This window comes from Aethalodelphis obliquidens, unplaced genomic scaffold, assembly GCF_003676395.1.
Source record: "Aethalodelphis obliquidens isolate GAN/ISIS:26980383/991018 unplaced genomic scaffold, ASM367639v1 scaffold7, whole genome shotgun sequence".
Lineage (NCBI taxonomy): Eukaryota > Metazoa > Chordata > Mammalia > Artiodactyla > Delphinidae > Aethalodelphis > Aethalodelphis obliquidens.
Genome location: NW_020837951.1, coordinates 19,268,963 through 19,286,203, shown reverse-complemented (window position 1 = coordinate 19,286,203; position 17,241 = coordinate 19,268,963). Strand labels below are relative to the sequence as shown.

The 17,241-nt window shown below is 46.1% G+C and overlaps 1 protein-coding gene across 3 annotated transcripts in view; it reads left to right on the top strand.

The window, feature by feature from the left end:
• Positions 1–14,149, top strand: part of TMEM268 (transmembrane protein 268) — a 30,715-nt gene extending 16,566 nt beyond the window's left edge. For all 3 annotated transcript variants that reach the window (XM_027105092.1, XM_027105091.1, XM_027105093.1), the window contains 6 exons: positions 656–763; positions 1,821–1,970; positions 6,318–6,428; positions 7,229–7,309; positions 8,532–8,717; positions 11,481–14,149. In XM_027105092.1, coding sequence (XP_026960893.1) covers positions 656–763; positions 1,821–1,970; positions 6,318–6,428; positions 7,229–7,309; positions 8,532–8,717; positions 11,481–11,660 — 816 coding nt within the window. In that variant the 3' untranslated portion in view covers positions 11,661–14,149. The remainder of the gene's footprint in view (positions 1–655; positions 764–1,820; positions 1,971–6,317; positions 6,429–7,228; positions 7,310–8,531; positions 8,718–11,480) is intronic.
• Positions 14,150–17,241: the final 3,092 nt, after the last annotated feature.

Below are 17,241 nucleotides of genomic sequence, written 5' to 3'. Positions count from 1 at the left end.
TATTAATAGTTATTGATGGTACAGTTTGAGAATAACACTTGTGTATCAAGTGTTCACTACGGAACCAGCACCGGGCTTGTGTACACATACACTTAGACACACATATCTATCTAAGTAAGAGAACAGAGGCCCCCAAAGATGTCCAGATAATATGTGTCTACATACTATACGTATATTTATTGTATTTATTGTAAATATTGTATATGTATTATCTTATTTAATAGGCCTGTCACCTCTACAAGTTGTACTTTGATTATCCTCATTTTATTTTATTTATTTTTTAAAATTTTATTATTTTATTATTTATGGCTGGCTGACTCCATGGCCTGCACCTTAACCATTAGGCTATCCTGGATCTGATGTGAGGTGCTGAGCCTTGGGCTACAGGGATCCCTCTCCTGGATGTCCTCCTGGATCTCGAGCTGTCCCACCTCCCCAGTGGTGCCTGTCCTTCTCTGAGCTGGAAGCTGCACCCTGTGATTGCCACGCCGTGCTCCATGCTCCCCATTCTGCCTTTGGGGGCAGCCAGGAATGCACCTCATCCCCCTTCCACGTGATAGCCACGTGAACTGGCCACAACACCCCTGCTGGTGGGAAGGAGTGGGGTGTGGTTCTCCGTGGCTGACAGGTCTCTTTCCCTTGGGTGGCCAAGCAGGTCCCGGCTGAGCAGTACAGGAGCCTGGCTGAGAGTGCCCTCTTGGAGCCCCAAGTGAGAAGATACATCATCTACAACTCGAGGCCTATGCGGCTGGCCTTCGCTGTGGTGAGAGCGAGGGAGGCCTCTGAGGCACTGCTAAATTCGGAGCAGTGCCCTGGAGCCTGCTGGTGTGGGTCACGGGTTTGGGGGCTGGTGGCTGGGCTGCCTGGGAGAGAGCAGTACACCTGGACCTGGGTTTGGTGTAAGAGGAGATTCATGGGGGAGAGTTGTAACCAGCTCCCCATGCAGAGGATGGGAGGCAGGGTTTATTAAGGCCAGAGCTGGGGGATTGGGAATCTGTAGACCCACCCCTGAGGCTCTGGACTCCGTGTCTGGCTTTGTCAAGGCTTTCCTCCTCTCTGGCATTTGGTTTCCCCATCTGTTCAACAGATTGGTCTATTTCGGCTCTAGTCACATATGTGTGTGTGTATACATATAAACATATGTATACACCTATATATATACGTAAACACACACAGGCAGACAGAATATGGCGCAGCCGGTGTTGGAACCCGGGCACCCTGGTTTCTGCATCTGTGCTCTTAACCACTGTGACCTGCCACTCCTCTGTATGTATAAATGGTCAAAAAGCACTCTTGACTCCCATGTCCTGCTTCTGGGAGGGGAAGGGATGGCCACTGGCAGTTACTGATTTCCTAAGAAGTGCTAGGCTGTTACATAGGTTATCTTATTAACCCTTATAACAACACTGTGAAGTAGGTATTATTATCCCCATTTTACGGATGAGGAAACTGAGGCCCAGAGAGTTGTTACAACTTGTCTAAGGCCACCTAGCTGTTGAAGGATGAACGTGGGCTTCTGATTCAAATTTATCTCACTCCCAAGCCCCCCCTCCCTTCTCTGTTTTATTTGAATTCAGAGTAAGCAAGGATTTGGAGTGGCTATTCTAACCCCTTGCCTCTCCCTTTGCTTTTGAACAAAGAACAAGGGCCCATTCTCACAGACCACCCCAATCTCCCGCCCCCATCAGTCTCTGACTGGCCTTGTGAGCTCGCGCATCCATGGAGGGCGTCAGAAGTGGCCAGAGGGTGTCCCTTGGAATGGAGCTGCTTCGTTTGAGGACTGGTGTTGCTGACGGTGCCCTTTCTCTGGCTTCTTGCAGGTGTTCTACGTGGTGGTATGGGCCAACATCTACTCCACCAGCCAGATGTTCGCCCTGGGGAACCACTGGGTGGGTGTGCTGCTCGTGACCCTGGCTGCCATGAGCCTGACCCTGACTCTTGTGCTCATTTTCGAGAGACACCAGAGGAAGGTAAGACATCCGGGGACTCCAGCCATGCTCCCTGCAGAAAGGCTGTGTGGACAGGATAATCCCAAGTCAGATTTTTCTTTTACCTGCTTCAAAGAATTTCCCCAACCATGAAAATTCACCCTGCCCGTGTGCCCAGTGACTAAAAGAAATCAAATCACACGTGTGATTAAATCCTTCCTGTTTTTCTCTCTGATGCCTGTGGGTTGTTTTTCTGGAAGCAGGCTGTGTTTTGAGAGAGTCTGGGAGCGGGGAGGATGACACTTTGAGGCGACTGAGCCCTTCTATGCACCTCCTCTGCCTGGGTGCTCGCCACGGCCCTGTGAGCGAGGGTGTTTCCTGGACCCACCTCACAGCATGGGGTACCTGGGGAGAGGTGGATGGACTCTGCCTGGTGCTTGGTTGACAGTTGTGTCTCATTTAACCCCAGTAACGACCTCTGAGGGAGAGACTGGGTGGGTGATCAGGGAGTTTAGGTAACTTGTCCCAATCCCACTCTGAGTGGCAGAGTGGAGGTTCAAAGCCTGAACCCTGTGATTCCTGATCTCATTCACAAAGGAGATCGATACCCCCGGCTTAATGTGTGGTTTGCTAATTGTCTTCTGCTTCTTCAACATCTGTCTTTTGTTACTGTTGAGCACTTCATATGTGGTAGGTCATCACTAAATGCTTTACATGCATTAACTCATTAAACCCCCCAGTAAACCTCTGGGTAGAGGCTTTTACGTTCATTTTGCAGGTGAGGAACCCGAGGCTCCGAGAGGCCCAAGAAGTAGTCCAAGGTCATGCTGCTAATAAATAGCAGAGCTCGAATTCAAGGCCAGGAGGCTCAGATTCCAAGCCACATTCTCAGTCAATACCCAACTGTGTTGGTGTTCTGTGGCTGTAACAGATAACCATAAATGTAGTGGCTTAAAACAACAGAAATGTGTGTGTTACAGTTCTGTAGTTTAAAAGTTTGACGGGGCTGGGCTGCCTCCTTTCTGGAGCCTCTAGGGGGGGAATCTGTTTCCTTGTCTTTTCCAGCTCCTGGAGGCCACCTGCGTTTCTTGGCTCATGGCCCCTTCCTCCATCTTCAAAGCCAGCAGTGGTGGGTTGAGTCCTTCTCGCATTCTTGACTCTGAGTCTTCTGTCTCCCTCTTCTACTTTCAAGGTCCCCTGTGATTACATTGGGCTGTCTAGATAATCTGGGACAATCTTCCCATTTTAAGGCTAACTGATTAGCAACATTAATTCCATCTACACCCTTAATTTTTCAGTGCCAAGTAACATAAATTCACAGGTTCTGGGAAGTAGGATTTACACCTCCTTGGGGGACCCTTATTCTGGCAACCACCCCTCCACTGTCTTTCCAGCTGCTTCAGAAGCTCCCCCAGCACCTGGCACAGAGCTGGACTTTGAGATCTTTAGCAAACACTCCACTCTTGCCTCACTCAGGAGGAGAGGGCGGGATGTTGGGAAATGTGGTCAGGGTTCAGGGGTATGAATTCCATTTAGTGCCTGTGCTCACAGGGACAAATAGGAACTTCATGGCTTAATCATTCTGAAAGGATCTTTGTCGGGCTTTGCGATGAGGCTGACAGAATAGTGCTGCCCTTGGGCTCTGCTGAAGCTCTCATGGCCCCTGTGTTTGGCCTATAAAAAAATCAGTGGGGCTGGCTGCTTCTGCAGCAAGAACCTTCTCTTGGGGAGGGGGAAGGAGCAAAGTGCCCTGCTTTATCAGGAGCAAGCAAAATATCTGGCACCTGGCAGGTGCTTCAGGGAGGCAGTTCAGGGAATGCCTGCTGTGGCTCTCTGCCTCCTTCCTCCCTTTCTTCCTTATTCAGCTGGCATTTATGAAGCCTCCGCAAGTGCCTAGGAGATGTGCTAGGCACAGGGCACAGAGACAAACAAGACCCTGGATCTTTACGTGTAGGGGCAGCGTGGAGGCCCCAGGTACATAATAGCCCTTCTGTCATCACTGTTTGTTGATCCCCTCCAGGATCCTTACTTTCTCATAAGACCATCGTTTAATGAGCACTTACTATGTGTTCTGTGTTTGGGACCTGATATCCATGCCCAACAACAACCTCACAAGGAAGCAGGGTACCTCTGCCATTTGCTAGCCCTGCAGCCTGGGGTGATTTATTATTTAACCTCTCAGGGCCTTAGTTTTCTCATCTGTACAATGGGATAATAATTTTAGCTCCCTCATAGGATTGTTGGGAGAACTAAATGACTTAATACATGCAACGTGCTTATAATCTTACTTGGTGTTACATAAATGCTCACTATGTATCAACTGTTATGATTATTTACTCTTCACTAGTGGTGAAACCAAAGCTCAGAGAGGTTAAGTAACTAGTCTGTGGTCACACAGCCTTGCTCAGGTCTTCCTCTGAGCCTCAGCTCAAGGACTTCTTTATCCTCGGATCCCTCATCTCTCAGGACCATGCAGATCCCCCTTCCTGACCATTGTCACTCTTACTGTTTGTGTCCTACCCGCATCACATAGCATCCTTGAGAGCCTCAGCATTTGTACACACTGCCTTGTTTTCCCCTTGTTTGGGTCATTATTAGCCTTTTTCAAGATCAGAAGGCTTATGAAGGCAGGCAAGACTCTGTCTTTTATCCCCTAAAGAGTAAAACACATCACTAGGGTATGTTGAAAATTCCTAAAAATATTCGTTTGTGGCCAACATGGTACAGTGGAAAACATGGTGTTTTCAGTTGAGTATCGTCATCATAAAGATATTACTAGGTAACATATATCGAGTGTTCATTCTTCCAGGTGTCCTATGTGTATTAACTCATTTCATCCTTATTCTAACCCTTATTGTTCGGGGGTGTTATCTCCAATTTGGACGTGAGGGTGTGGAGGCAGAGATGGTGACTAATTTGCCCAGGGTTATATAGGTAGTTAAGAGATGGAGTCAGGACCTGAAATCTTGGTGATAGGGGTTTCTGAAAGGGTGAACACCCTTGCTAAAGTTCTAGGCAAAACAAAATATAATCACCCCTTGATTTTTATAATACAGGCAGACTTTGGAGATACTGTGGGTTTGGTTCCAGACCACTGCTATAAAGCGGATATCACAGTAAAGAGAGTCACACAAATTTTTTGGCTTTCCAGTGCATATAAAAGTTATGTTTACACTATACTGTAGTCTATTAAGTGTGTAAAAGCCCTATGTCTAAAAAAAAGCAATGCACATACCTTAGTTAAAAAATAACGCTAGTGGAAAAATGGCGTCAATAGACTTGCTCGACTCAGATTGTCACAAACATTCAGTTTGTAAAAAAAAAAAAAAAAGGCAGTATCTGTAAAGCGCAATGAAGCGAAATGCAATAAACGAGGCGTGGCATTCCTGGAAAATCCAATGTATTTTAAAACCTATTCACAAAACACTTTAGGTTTATATGTAAAATGGAATTAGGTTGGCCAGTCAGAGAATTATGAAGAGAGTTTTTCACATGTGCTCGTGCCCAGTGGGACATTTAGGGTTCAGGTAGGCTGGGGGACAGTTCTTCCACGTGCAAAATTCTCTGTCATGGGACGTGGCCTACAGTGGAAGGCATGTGTTTAGCATCCCTGGTCCTCGTCCCTAAATGCCAGCATTGCCTGTCCTGTGCCTGTGACAACCGTAAGGGCCTTCTCACACATTCAGAAGCTCCCTACAGGGGTCCTTCCTGTTTTGGGGACCATTGTCCTCGATTGGGTTGCCTTCTAATTGCATCTGAAAGTCCTTGTAGGGTCTTATAGAGCTTTGGGTCCTGTCACCCTTCCTCTCCTCTCCTGCCCGATCTGCTTAGCACCTACTTTGTCATCCATGGCGTCAGTTGGTTCTGGTGGGAAAAGAAGGAGATGGATTCCCAGAGCCCTCCTCCGAGGGCCAGTCACTGGGTTAGGTAGTATGGAAAATAGGTGCTTTATTTCCACAATCGATGCTCAAAGCTCTCCAACCCCCTCCTCCCTCAGATATGTGTGGCCCCCGACTGTGTCCCAGGCACTGGGTTAAGTGCGTCACACACACAATCTCAGTTCAATCTCACCATGTTCCTAAGGGCCGGAGATGCTTTTTATCCTTCTTCAACAACTGAAGAAAGCAAGACTCAGAAGGGACACATTTGTCCAGGGCCACACCGCCGGGAAGTAGCAGAGCTGGGCTTCACCCGAAGCTCTCTGACACTGTTGAATTTATTGTCCCAACAATGCCACAGTCTGTTTTATAGGGGAGACAATGGATGTGTCTTGGAGACCAGGATTGTCCCGTGGTGTCTCGGGGAGGGACAGTGTGTGGTTATTGCTCAGGCCCAAGAGCTCCCCGGCAGCATGGAGGTTGGGCCATGGGGCTGGCGTTTGTCTTACAGGCCAACGCCAACACGGATCTGAGGCTGGCGGCTGCCAACGGAGCCCTCCTGAGACACCGGGTGCTGTTGGGGGTGACAGACACGGTGGAAGGCTGCCAGAGTGTGATTCAGGTACTGTGTCTCGGAGTGACCTCTCCAGTGGACCCACTTTGGGGCTGGGCTCTCCCAGTCTGTGCAGTGTCCCCCGGAGTCTGCTAATGGAGATGGCGTCGGCAGCCCCTCCTTCCTCTCTGCTCCAGTGTTTCTTTCTGGAGACTCCTCCCTGGGTGGTAACCAGCAGCCTAGAACCTCCACGAGGCGGGGCTGGAAGGGAAGCTCGGCGACCATCCAAGCCACATTCCTCATTGAACATTTATTCAGCAAAGAGATGGGGCCTCCTCTGTTTCGAGCCCTCAGTACCCAGACAAGGTCCCTGGGGAGGCAGGTCAGACCCTGAGGGCCTTGTCCTCCTGGCATGGTTGTTTTCTTGGCCCCAAGGCAATGGGGAGATCCGAAGTGACTAGAGAGGTCACACAGTGGGTCTGGGACACAGCTGGGCTGGTTGAGGCCCAGGGCGCCTGAGCCTGGCTGGGGTCTGCCTGGGAGGATTGATCAATCTCCTCAGCACCACGTCCGCGTTCTTAGCTGGTGAGGGGCCCAGGGTGTGGGTACGGGTGGGCCCCCAGCGGGCACAGGGTTTGACATTTTCCAAATCTGCACACGAAGCCACTTGTCTACCAGACCCCGTCGTGCGGGGGGGACTCTGGGAGAGAGCAGAATGGCATGCTCACGCCGGAGACCGGGATGAACCTGGTCATCCCCAGAAGGGCAAGCCTGCAGCGAGGAGGCAGGAGGGGAGGCCCGTCTCAGGGATGGAGAGTTCAAGGTCGGGTCGTTTTGGCCTCAGCAGTCACGGCTGCTTCTCTCCCCAGCTCTGGTTTGTCTACTTCGACCTGGAGACCTGTGTGCAGTTTTTGTCCGACCATGTTCGAGAAATGAAGACGAGCCAAGAGGTGAGATACCTTAAGTGAAAAGCAAAAAAATAAACCAGGAGGCTAGATTGTATAGATTGCATTACCTCAGCGTTGGAACAAGTGTCTAAGGAAAAGTTACTTGGAGGGAAGAATACCTCTGTGGAATCATGGTTGTTTTTGCCTAGGGAATTATGGCTGTTTTTCTCTTCCTTTTTAAAGAATTTTTTTTTAAATAGAATTATTTATTTATTTATATTTAATTTTTGGCTGCATTGGGTCTTTGTTGTGGCGAGCGGGGGCTACTCTTCATTGCAGTGTGCGGGCTTCTCATTGCGGTGGCTTCTCTTGTTGCGGAGCATGGGCTCTAGGCGCTTGGACTTCAGTAGTTGTGGCACGTGGGCTCAGTAGTTGTGGCTTGCGGGCTCTAGCGCGCAGGCTCAGTAGTTGTGGTACATGGGCTTAGTTGCTCCGCGGCATGTGGGATCTTCCTGGACCAGGGCTCGAACCCATGTCCCCTGCATTGGCAGGTGGATTCTTAACCACTGTGCCACCAGGGGAGTCCTCTTTTCCTTTTTAACTAGTCGCATTTTCCACATTTTCTACAGTGAATATAAATTTTATCTATAATAATAATAATAAATAACAGTGAGAATATATTTCATTTATAACAACAACAATAATAAAGATTCTGGCAGAGGAAAATACCGTATATTTAGATGACTTTCACTTGTTTGAAATCCTGAATGTTTTGAGAAGGAACGGGGAGAGTTTGCTCCAGTTCCACAGAGGAGGAAACTGAGGCTCTGAGAAGCCGCATAGCTGGTTGGTGATGCCAAGTTTGGAGCCCAGCTCGCCTGTCCTCGAGCCCTGTGCTTCTTCCCTGGGATCCATTTTCGGGCCCCCGCAAGTGCTGTAGTTGGCTTTGAAGTCAGGATCGTGGCTTAGCCCTGATCCGGACCCATTGGTTCCTGTGTGGCTTTGGGCAATTCCTTTGAGCTCCAGTTTGCTCATCTGCAACATATGGGTAAAGATTCCCACGTCCCAGGCTGCTTTGAGGAGCAGATGAGAGCATGGAAGGAAAAGTGCTTCTGACCATACTTTGGCAGGAATGATCTGATCTCTCCAGAGTCTCCTGAGGTCAGCATCTGAGTCTGTAGACGGTCTATCCGTCCTGTGTGGGTCTGCGGCTCAGGGAACCACCCGGCATCCTCCATCCACCTAACTTAGGACACCACCGAGCCCCTCTCTGTTTCCTTTGCAGTCCTTGCTGAGAAGCAGATTGAGCCAGCTGTGTGTTGTCATGGAGACTGGGGTGAGCCCCACGGTGGCCGAGGGGCCGGAGAACCTGCTGGAGGAAGCTCCTCTCCTGCCCAGCAGTCCTCGTCCCACGGAGAGGCCACTCATGCAGACTGAGCTTCGCCAGCTTATTCCTGAGGCTGAGCCGGAGGTAACAGGCACCTGGGCCAGTCAGGTCCCCTCCTCCCCAACCAGGTGTTTGCATAGGGTCCGTGTGGGGCTCTCAAGTTCTAGATTCCTGGGGACATGCCTTTACTGGGTTGGTAGGGACCATACACGTCTTCTAGCCTACCAGTTTTCAATATTCTTTTCCTCACGCCAGCACTTTAAAAGATAGCTTAGAGGAATCATTTTATACTTATTGGATGCCCCCTCACCCCATTTAAAAAATATCTTGGTATTCTTTTGTGTAGTTCTATTGGATATGTAGTTGCATATTGATGGATCATAGCCTACGTAACCATAAACACGTTGATGAATATTTGGATCATTTTTAAATCTATCAATCAATCTATCATCTCTCCATCCATCTCCTTAAATTGAAGTTGGATATTTAAATCTTGTATGCATCTCTGTTGAATTCCATTTCCTCCTGCTCCAGAGTTCTGTTGGGTCCTGCCACCCAAGCTGTCTGTTGGGTATGGTCAAGAGCTAGTAGACCAGAAGTCTGGTAATGTGGTTTGCGGCTTGTGCAACCCTCTTCTCACCATGAGGACAGACCCACTGTCTGGGAGACATGCAGTGAGGGGCGACCTGTGGCAGGGTGTGATACAGGAGAGCACTTGCATTTTCTTTTTAGCCAATAGATTTGGGGATTAAAGGTCCAAACCAGCCCAGACTTTCCCTTTTGCATGGATGGGGAGTGGGGGGACCTGCAAATAGGACCATTATGAGGGAAAATGATAAATATATTAATCTCTTCAAAGAGCTGAAAAGATTGATAAGATCACGTTCTTTCTTGTGCATGCATGTCTGGGTTTATGTGAAATAGCTCATTAACTATGATGGGTCTTTTAAATTATTTTTTCAAATTCATTCAAACAAATAGTAATACAATTTCCTGTCATGAATATCAAGTCTCAGGGTGTGTGCACATGTTTTTAAAGTAGCTGCCCTTATAAAATAGCAAAGGAAAAGCAATGCCCAAGTCTCAACGGGGGCCAGACTGTCATATTTCAGGAGGAACCCAGTGTGTGCAAAAGGCGGAGAAACAGTTATAATGACCTCTTTCATTTTCACAGGTTTTAATCATGCATAAAATTCTTTAGCATATCCTCTGAAGTATAGATTATTTTCCCTTCTTCCTTGATGGGTGAAGTAAGCTTCCAGGAGGTCAGCTGACTCACCCAAGGTCTCAGAACAAGGGAGAATGTGGCAAAGTCCAAGGCAGAAACCAGTCCTATGATTCTCAGGAGGCCAATTTCTTGTCACAGTTCTTTGTTTCTTATGTTATCAATTTTAGAATAAATGGGCGGGAAGACCAATCTGAGTTAGTACGTGGTGGGCTGTTTGACGTTTTCAACATTTTTCTGGCACAAAGGATAACTCCAAGGAAACACGGCTCCTACAGAGCTAGGTGGAATTTCTGCTTTTTGAATAATGATAATGGTAGTGATATTGATGCCATTTATTGCGAATTAGGTATTGGGCTTTCTATCCATTAGTGCTTTTAGTCCTCACTCCAGCTCAACCAGAAAGGTGCTGTGATTTTCTGTCTTACTGATGAGGAAGTGGGCTAAGCAAGGTGAAGTGACTTTGCTCAGGGTCCATCCCAGGGTGGCTGAGCTGACATTCCCATTTGGCCCTTTTGATTTAAAAGCCTATTCTTGACCCCTAACTGTATTGACGTAAACAGGCTGGGTGTAACCCACACTTTACTTCGTTACATTCAGACTGGACACAAGTACTGTGAAAGACTTCCATGCCACACAAAAGAAACTGGAGCATCTTTGCTGGAATCCCAACTGCCAGACAGGTGGATGGAACTTTAGAGACCAAATGTGTTAAGAGCATGCATTAAATACAATTAAAAAATTTTTTTTCCTCTTTTTCACTTTTTAATTTTTTTTCACTGCAGTAAAATATACATAATATAAAATTCACCGCCTTAACTATTTTTAAGTGTACGATTCAGTAGCAGTAAGTGCATTCACATTGTTGTGCAACCATCACTACACCCTCCTCCAGAACTTTTTCATCTTCCCAAATTGAAACAACATACCCATTAAATACAAATTCTTTTACCTTACCCAGCCCCTGAAAACCACCATTCTACTTTCTGTCTCTGTCTCTTATTGCTCTCGGTGCCTCATATGAGTGGAATCATATCGTATTTGTCTTTTTGTGCTAAATCCAGTTTTGATAAGCACGTTTAATATAGGAGTACTGTCTGAAGCAATTCGGCAGGTACTGCTGTGTATGACTTGAAGAATCCTGCCGTCAGAGGGGTATTCCCCCAACCATGCCTCCATTTACTGGTCATTTTCTTCAAGTGCATTACCTTGATGTCATGTACTTTACAAAATCACAGACACTTGAAACTGGAAAAATGTGTGTGTGTGTGTGTGTGTGTGTGTGTGTGTGTGCGTGTGCACGATTGGCTGGTATAAACCAATGGTAATTCCTCTAGTGCTTTGAGGCTCCCTAGCTTTTTTGTGCACATTATTATCACCTATTAGCAGTTAGGTTACCACCTCAGAGATGTGGAAACTGAGGCTGCAGGAGCTCCACAGAGCTTGAGAGCTGGAGTTCCAGACCAGATTCAGGCATCTTGCAGCTGTCCCGGGTGAGGGCCTTGCCGGGTTCTTCCTAGTGAGCATTACTGCTGGTCCAGGTGTGTAAGGACCACTTGGCGTACCCCTCATGCTTTAGACACTTTTCTGTGGCCCTCACTCTTTTTCCCTACCTCTTCCAGGAAATGGCCCAGCAGCTGCTGGCAGTGTTTGGTGGCTACTACATCCGGCTCCTGGTGACCTCTCAGCTCCCCCAGGCATTGGGCACACGACACACAGACTCTCCAAGGATTCCATGCCCCTGCCAGCTCATAGAAGCCCACATCCTGGGCACAGGGTGCTGCCCATTCCTGGCCAGGTGACCTAGGGACGAAGGTACTCATCTTCTTCCAAGGCTGAAGGTGAGAAGTCAGGGAGGCCTCAGGAGCCCAAGGTGGCCGACGGTGAGCCCTAGGCGAGGAGAGCAGCATCTGGGGGCACTCTGAGGCTGTCAGTCGTGTCAGCACTGCGAATATTGTGCTCACCCCAGGACCCTGCACGAGAATGGCTTGTCAACATCCCACACTGGCCCCTGGCCTTTGCAGAAGCCGATGGTCCCACTCTGAGGTACTTTCTGTGCTGCTTAGAACTGTGGGCATGGATGAAAGGGCCACCCGCACATCCCTTTCATTGTCTGGAGAGCCCAGGAAATGTGAAGATGACCAGACTGGACTGAATGTGTGTCCAAAGCTTGGTCTCGGGTGATGCTTCTGTCCCCACCCCCTTCTTGTCAGATGGAGACTCAGGGAGGACACTGCTCTTTGTGGCATCGCCTTGGGCCCCTTAGATTATAAGAAGCCTCTTCCCAATCTGAAGTGAAGAAGTAAATTCTGAGAATGTTCTCCATCTTTAAGTTGTTTCTTTCCTACATTTTCTGAAAAAAGATGGCGCTTGGGCTTCTATGCTAGCACACAGGCCTTGAGGAGTAGGAAACAGACGGCCTGTAACTGCTAATGGGAATATTTGGAAGAGACTGATCCTGTCTGATTGGAGGCCATATTTTGTTCACAGCATGCTTGCTTGTGGGATGGTTTCATACTGCAGACGGAGAATGGCCGTGTGTTCCCTGACACTAACACTGTCCTGGAGTGAAGCGTAATCTGTCACTTGTGGAATTCCATGAAGAGCTCAGAGGCTGCCAGGTGCTCTGCTTCTGAACAAGTTTGAAGACCCGTTGTTCCCTAGGCCCAAATCCAAAAGCCCTAGCCTGGCATTTAAAGGCTCCCCAGCACCTAAGACCTGGCCTTCATCTGCAATTTTGGCTTCATCGCCCATAAAAATCCTTCGTAGGTTGAAACTCTTTTCCTGGACTGACATACCTGTTCCTTTGTATGTGCTGGACTCCTATGCATGCTTTTGTAAAAAAAAATTTTTTTTTAATTGAGGTATGGTTGACGTAAGATATATACAAGGTTCAGGTGTACAACATAGTGATTCACCATTTTTAAATGTTATACTCCACTTATAGTTATTATAAAATATTGACTGTATCCCCTGTGTTGTACAATATATCTCTGTAGCTTATTTATTTTATACATGGTAATTTGTACCTCTTATCCCCTCCCCCTATCTTGCCCCTCCCCCTCCTATGCATGCTTTAATGCTCAGTTTTCCTTATCCCTCCTTCAGGAAGCCTTTCAACATAGCCAGACCTGCCACTCTCTGCCTCCTTTATTTTTTTATTTTTATTTTTTAAAAATTACCTCTTAATCCATGAATCCAAATCATCTCACTTTTTTTTTTTTTCCCCACGCCACGTGGCTTGCGGGATCGTAGTTCCCCGACCTTGGATTGAACCCAGGCCACTGCAGTGAAAACACCGAGTCCTAACCACTGGACCGCCAGGGAATTCCTGACTCTGCGGCCTTTAAATTCTTGATATAGTTGCTGCTTTTACTCATGTTTTATGTTATTGATTCTGTTTTCCTGTGCATATACCTATTCTTCTAGCTAGACTATAAGCTCCTCAAGGACAAAGACTGCACCTTGTACTTTTTGTGCATGACCTGGACTTGCTAAGGAAAAAAATCCTGTGGACTGAGTGCTTTGTCATCTCTATAGTAGCTTTTGCAAATTACTCTCTGTACTCAGTTGAATGATGAAGTTGTCACAGACTGGGGTTCTGGTCCTGAACTGCCACTTTTAGCTATGTAACTTTAGGCTGGTCCTCAGTCTACACATCTGTATAGTGGGTAGATTGGATGATTCTTAATGGCCCTTTCAAAGCCAAAGATCTGGGAATTTCCATCTTTTTCTGTTCCATTTTAACCCTTGGCCTTTCTCTCTGTTATGCCTTTATCTACAATGCAGAAAGGTTCTATAGACCCACACAGGTGAGGTGTCCCAGACCTGATACCCCTTTGGATGGAACACTGGCCTAGCCAGCAGGAGAGCTGTATTCTCATTTCAGATCTGCTACTTCTTAGCAGTGTGACCTTGGCTAGGTTAACCTCTCTGAATGTCAGTTCACTCTATAAATGAATCTGGTGAACGTGAAATGTAATTATGTGGGTGACTTACCATGTAAGAGATGAATCTGACTGTTCACTTTCTCTGGGCCAGAGAAGAGAAATCATGTACATAGACCAGCCCTTGGAAATGGCTCTTTTAGGCATTTCTCGTCAGCCGACAAATGCTGTGGCCCGCTTTGCTCAATGAGAATTATTCATGAAGGCGATCATTGTCTTCCTCACCTGCCACAGCGGAAGTGTGGGCTGTGAATGTGATCAATAGTAGCCCATATTTATCATCCAACCATAAAACCCTGGTAAGTATAATAACAGAGAATAAAAATGTGTGTGTTTTGACCAAACAGCAGTTTCTCCATTTGACAGCCTCCTTAAAGGACCCTCGATGTGTTGTTTCCTGCCTTTTCCTCTCTCTAGAGTTTCTGGTGGTGTCACCCAGTGGGTGGGGCATTCAGGTGTGCCCCTGAGGTACATTTCTTCGCATTTGAGCCTCAGTTTCCTCTTTTAGAAAATTCTGTGATCTCTGTCTTGCCTGCTTCACAGGGTTGCTGTGAAGATGAGATTCCACAAAGGAACGTGTGCGCCGTTTCAAAGCTCTGTGTCGATGGCGGGCATGGAGCTGGTGAAGTTGGTGCCGTGTCGTGAAGTGGGAGCGGAGGGCTTGGATTCTAGAGTCACATGTATTCAAATCCAAGGTCTGCCACCTCAGAGCCGCGTCCTTCGCATCCTCGGGTCTCAGTCCTCAAGTGTGGAATGGGGATGTGTGCCCACCTGGCAGGTGATTGTGAAGATTAAATGGTATACAAAATGTAAAGTGCTTACAACTGTGAGTTGCAAACTTGAGTAAGCGCTCAAGAAATTGTTGCTATTATTATTATTTTTTTTATCTCTCACTATGTCTTAAATGCTGTAGGTGCCCGACTTATGCTTTTGTGGATGATGTAGTTCATTAACAGTTAATGTTTATTCATTCTGCGTCAGACCTCAGTTACTCCAGCACCATGGGGTGTATTTATGTGAATAAAGATTCTAGTCTTTATTCTTTAATCTAGGGAAGATTCTGCTTCCCTAGCAGGGAAGTTAAGCACAAGCTGGTTGGTGACGTTGGGCCAGATGCTCACCCTCTCTGTTCTTCCTCGTCTGTTAAGGGGGCATGTGATAATAGGGAGATGAATTGAGGTGACGCATGCAAAGCACAAGGCCTGGTTCATAGTGTGGTCCATAGTAAGGGCTCCATCATCTGATGATGACTTTTCTTCAGCTGCTGCATACTGTTTTCTACCTGTGTCTATTTGTGTGAGTTTTTACTTACCTTATTCAAATCTATATCCTTACTGATTTTGGTTGGTTGGTTCTATCAGCGACCAAGGGAGGAAACTCTCCAGCCAGGATTGTAGATTTTCTGTTTCTCCTTTTACTTTTGACCAAGTTTTTTTTTTTTTTAATTACACAGTTTAAAAAACTGAGATGTAATTAACATACCATAAAATCCACCATTTTAAAGTATAAAATTCAGTGGTTTTTAGTATATATATTCACAAGATTGCACAAACATCACCACTATTTAATTCTAGAACATTTTCATCGCATCTTCCCCCCACAGAATCCCCCTACCCATTTGTAGTCACCCTGTTGCTCCCTGTCCCCAGCCTCTGACAGTCACTGGTCTACTTTATCTCTCTGGATTTTCCCATTCTGGACATTTCATAAATAGAATCATGCAGTTTGTGGCCTTTTATGTCTGGCTTTTTCACATAACATAATGTTTTCCAGAATCATCCATATTGTAGCATGTATCAATACTGTATCCCTTTTTAACGGTTGGGTAATATTCCATTGCACGGATAGAGCAGATTTTGTCTATCCATTCATCCAGCTGGGTTATTCATCAAATCTACTTTTTGGCTATTAGGAATAATGCTGCTATGAACAATTGTGTACAAGTTTTTGTGTGAACGTGTATTTTAATTCACTTCTGACAAGTTTTGCTCTGTTATTCCATGCATACAAATTTAGAATTATTAGAACTGCCTGATGGTTTGACCCTTTTATCTTTATGAAATATCCCCCTTTAGTAGATTTTTGCCTTAAAATCTACTTTGTCTGATACATTAGCTTTCTTTTGATTGGCGATTACATAGTATATCTGTTCATCCTTTTACCTTCAACTTATCTGCATCCTTATATTTAGGGTGCCCCTCTTGTGAACGTGTGGGATTAAAAAAATTCAGTCCGTTTTTTAACTGGCGTATTTACTATGCTATGTCCAGTGTGTTTCCTGATATATTAGATAGTTTTGGGCTTAAATGTTCCATCTTACTGTTTACTTACTATTGGTCCTCCCCTTCTGTGTTCTTTTTTCTGTACTATTTTTGCCTTCTTTTGCATTAAGTTTTTGTGATTTGTATAATTTCTCTTCTAGTAGCTTGTGAGGTATGTATTCTTTTCTCTTAGTGGTTACCCTAGATTACAACATGCATCCTGCACTTATGCAATTCTGTTATAAGAGGATCCTTCTATCACTTTCTGGACAATCCAGAGACCTTAGAACCTTTCTGTCTGTGGTGGTCTTGTTCTCATGGATTTCAATTCTTGCTATATTTTAAACCACAACAGACATTATTATTATTATTATTTTTTTTTTTTTTTTTGTGGTCTGCGGGCCGCTCACTGTTGTGGCCCCTCCCGCTGCGGAGCACAGGCTCCGGATGCGCAGGCTCAGCGGCCATGGCTCACGGGCCCAGCTGCTCCGCGGCATGTGGGATCTTCCCGAACCGGGGCACGAACCCACGTCCCCCACATCGGCAGGCGGACTCTCAACCACTGCGCCACCAGGGAAGCCCAGACATTATTATTAATGCTTTGTATAGTCAGTGTTCATTTAGGTTTATCCACATGTTTACTTTTTATTATTCTTCATTTATTACTTTATTATTCTTTATCCCTTCCTGCATTTCCACACATTTGTCTAGAATTATTCACCTACTCCTGAAACTACCTTTGGAATTTTTCTTTAGAATAGTATTTATATTTAGAAGTACCTTTAGTATCTTCCTTCCAGTACAGATCTTCTAGTGACAGATTGAGTTTTTGTTTGCTGAGAGGTCTCTATTGTGTTTTTATTTTTGAAAGAAGTTTTTGGTAAGTCAAGAATTCTAGAGTACTACAGGTTTCTGGGGTTCTTTTCAACCTTTGGAAGATGTCATTGGTTTTCATTATTTGTGAAGTCAGTTATCAGTCTTGTTGCTGTTCTTAAAATTTCCTCTTTGCTTTGGGTTTCAGTAATTGTATTTTGATGTGCCTAGGTATAACTTTTTTTATATTTATCCTGTTTGGGATTTGTAGCACATCTTGAATCTGTGATACAGTATTTTTCATCATAGCTTCTCCTCTTTTTTCTCATCTCCTTCTGGGACTCTAAGGATATGGATGTTAA